The following is a 2,984-nucleotide window of genomic DNA, read 5'->3' on the forward strand; positions in this document are numbered from 1 at the left end:
GCCTCGTTTTGCTGTGGCCCTGTGTCGTCGTGGCCCTGTGTCACCGTGGATCTCTTGCCGCCGTGGGCTTGTGCTGCTGTAGCACTGAGTCCCTGTGGACATCGTGCCGTGCGGCCCTGAGTCGCCGTGGGATCGCTTGTCGCTGTATACCTCGCGTCACTCAATAAGATGGAAGATGCAGCTACTAAGCAGCACGCCCATCAGAACACGGTCTTCCACTGTCTGTACGGCTACTACTACCTCGGCTACTCGAGGAAAGAGCTGGCATGCATTTACAACAAAACTCCACAAACTATTGGTAACTGGGTTCGTGTGTACGAAGAGACGGGAACCTACCAGCGTATCACAACAAAGTCTGACAGGAAATTTTCCGACGAGCAACGCCTTTGGCTTCGTGGATTTTTCGAGGAGAGACCACTGTCATATCTTGACGAGGCTCAAGATTCATTTCGCAAGCAGTTTCAGCTTAGCATATCAAAGACATCTGTATGGAGAATAATACACGATTTTGGTCTCACTTGGAAAGTATTGGAGCGCCGCGCGATTCATATAAAAGAGCGTGACATCTTTCGTTTCGCTGAAGAGCTTAGCCACATTAATTGGACACACCAGAATATTGTCTTTCTGGACGAAGTATCGTTTGACAACAGGGGAATGCTGCGGAAGCGTGGTTACGCTCTTCGAGGGCATAAGGTGGCAATTCGCGGTGAGTTTCAACGGAAGCCAAGGGTCTCGTTGCTTGCTTTCATTAATATTAGCGGTGTCATTGATTACTACGACACTGTGGGGACCTTTGATCGTGTACAATTCGTGCGGTGCTGCCAAGATTTTGCGTACTCCAAGAGGGCGGGGGTTCAACCTTACCCAAGGTCAAATTCGGTGTGGATACTTGATGGGGCGTCCATCCACCGACATCCTGAAATCGTGCACTATCTTAGAAGCATTGGAATTGTACCGATTTTTCTTCCTGGTTATTGCCCGTTTTTCAATCCTATTGAATTTCTGTTTGGCTACGTGAAGAAGGCGTTCCAGCGCTTCTACGTGGAGTCCAATGATCGTGATTTGATTCCTTTCATCGTGGAGACGTTCCGGCGCTTTGAAAGGGTCAGTATGGCCCGAGTATTTGAACACTGCGGCTGGATGGTTGACGGTACATTCAATCCTGTCGGACCATTGTCATCCGAGACGCGACCAGTTCCAGAAATCCATCAAGATTTAATCGAGATTGAGGAAAACTTAGATGAAGATGTTTTAGGATTTCGTACGCTAAGTTTGAATGCTTCTGATGAGTAAAATAAATAAAACTCGGGAATAAATGCTAGTACTGGAACAACCCGGTAGCTATTGGTGCTCGATGTCTTCAACATTTTCCATGTTCTCCAACGGATCGGCCAGTTCGTCTGGATCGGGAAGGTCGATGTGGTGGAGGAACGACTCGATCTGAGCCTTGCGTGTCTGAAGGCTTATTTCGAAGCATTCCAAACGTCGCCCATATGCATCCCAGTCATTGCGAAGGCGAACAGCCTCGGCAATGGATGCATTCACACAGTCGAGCGCCATGTGTGTTGATTGGTTGATACTATTGAGATGCTCCTGCATCCGAGAATCACTTGCTCGGAGGAGCTTCAAAATGCGTGAAGGCGGTGGAGCTCGTATTGCATCATCCCATGTGGAGCGATCGAGCGTCCGAGTCACTTCATTTGCCCACATTCGCCAAACTATAGCTTCACCAACGTAAGTAGCCCCCCAGGTGTCCTGTAGACGACTCACAATCTCACGGAGCGAGACCTCAGCTGATGCACCAGCTCTGTCAGTTTCTGCAGGCCGGATGCAGTCTTTCATGAAGGTCTGACGATCTTGCTTCCTTCCGATTCCAACTCCATAATCGTAGATAAGCAGAGTGACAGTTTTGTCGTGCATAGATTGAAGCCAAATGTTCCAGACTCCCTCGGATTTTGAGCTATCGACAATGTGTTTTTTCACCTTGAATACCATGAGCTTGGTCCAACTGGATAGTGTAGCAGGCTCAATGGTCCAAGTCCCGTCGGTTTTCACTGCCCTGCCTTTAACTTGAGGGCTGAACTGTTCCCAAAGTTTCTGCAATATCTCTTGGAACGAAGTTCCGCCAGCAACAAAAGGATCCAGAGTGTTGCCGGAGGAGTCGCGCTCGCCTACTGTTGCCTTCACGATCGGCTGGACGATCAGCCGGTAGAGGTGGGAGGCCACGGGCTGGTAGACTTCACTTGAGACCGGGCTGCGGCGCCGTTCTGGATATGGGGAGACTCGGACGTGCTCTTGCGGTGCTGGTGCTGGTGATGTCGTCGACATCTTCGAGACTGGCAGCGTCAAAAGAAGTCCCTCCCATTTTGCATAGAAATCATATGCTCTTTAGTGGTCGAGCGACTGACGCTCGATTGAGATCGATCGATTAAACCAGTCGGTCTGGAAAATTTTGAGTAGAACCCACAATACCTGTTTTTTTAAAACCACAATCGGCATAAAAGTACAATCACTTGTGTCAAGACAGCGTAATACAAACTCTGCTGATCAGTAAGAAAAAATATAGGCATGACTGAGCGATCATGACTACCACAGTATAAAACTCCAAGGCGAAGTGCTATGACCCAGGAGCAAACATCGACCGGGCCCAAGTACGTAGCTGGCAAACAAGTAGGTGTATTATGTGCCTTTATGAGTTCATTACTTGCGTGCTCAGCTTCTCTGACACGGCGAAGGAGTGTCGTGAACTTCAGCTTGGACGGTCGCAGACAGCGAACAGAAGCCCCAATCGCGAGATTCTTCACATCATTAATGCAGAGGCGTGTTGCCTGTTGCTCGCTCATCGTGGTAGAAACTTTCTTATCTGTGTTTTTCTCAATTGCCGCTGATATTCGGTTCATCATCACTCTCCATTCTGAGTAAGGCTTTCGTTTTTTACGTGATGACAGGTCACTCGTGCTGATAGACCTGCACGGTGCTTGGCC

The 2,984-nt window shown here is 49.0% G+C and overlaps 1 protein-coding gene across 1 annotated transcript; it reads right to left on the reverse strand.

The window, feature by feature from the left end:
* Nucleotides 1–1,341: 1,341 nt before the first annotated feature.
* Nucleotides 1,342–2,328, reverse strand: PITG_15550 (uncharacterized protein; the record flags this gene model as incomplete). The annotated part of the gene is made up of 1 exon (XM_002897658.1): nt 1,342–2,328. One exon carries the CDS (start codon nt 2,326–2,328, stop codon nt 1,342–1,344), a length of 987 nt encoding a protein of 328 aa, XP_002897704.1.
* Nucleotides 2,329–2,984: the final 656 nt, after the last annotated feature.

This window comes from Phytophthora infestans, genomic scaffold, assembly GCF_000142945.1.
Source record: "Phytophthora infestans T30-4 supercont1.42 genomic scaffold, whole genome shotgun sequence".
In the NCBI taxonomy this organism is placed as follows: Eukaryota; Oomycota; class Peronosporomycetes; order Peronosporales; family Peronosporaceae; genus Phytophthora; species Phytophthora infestans.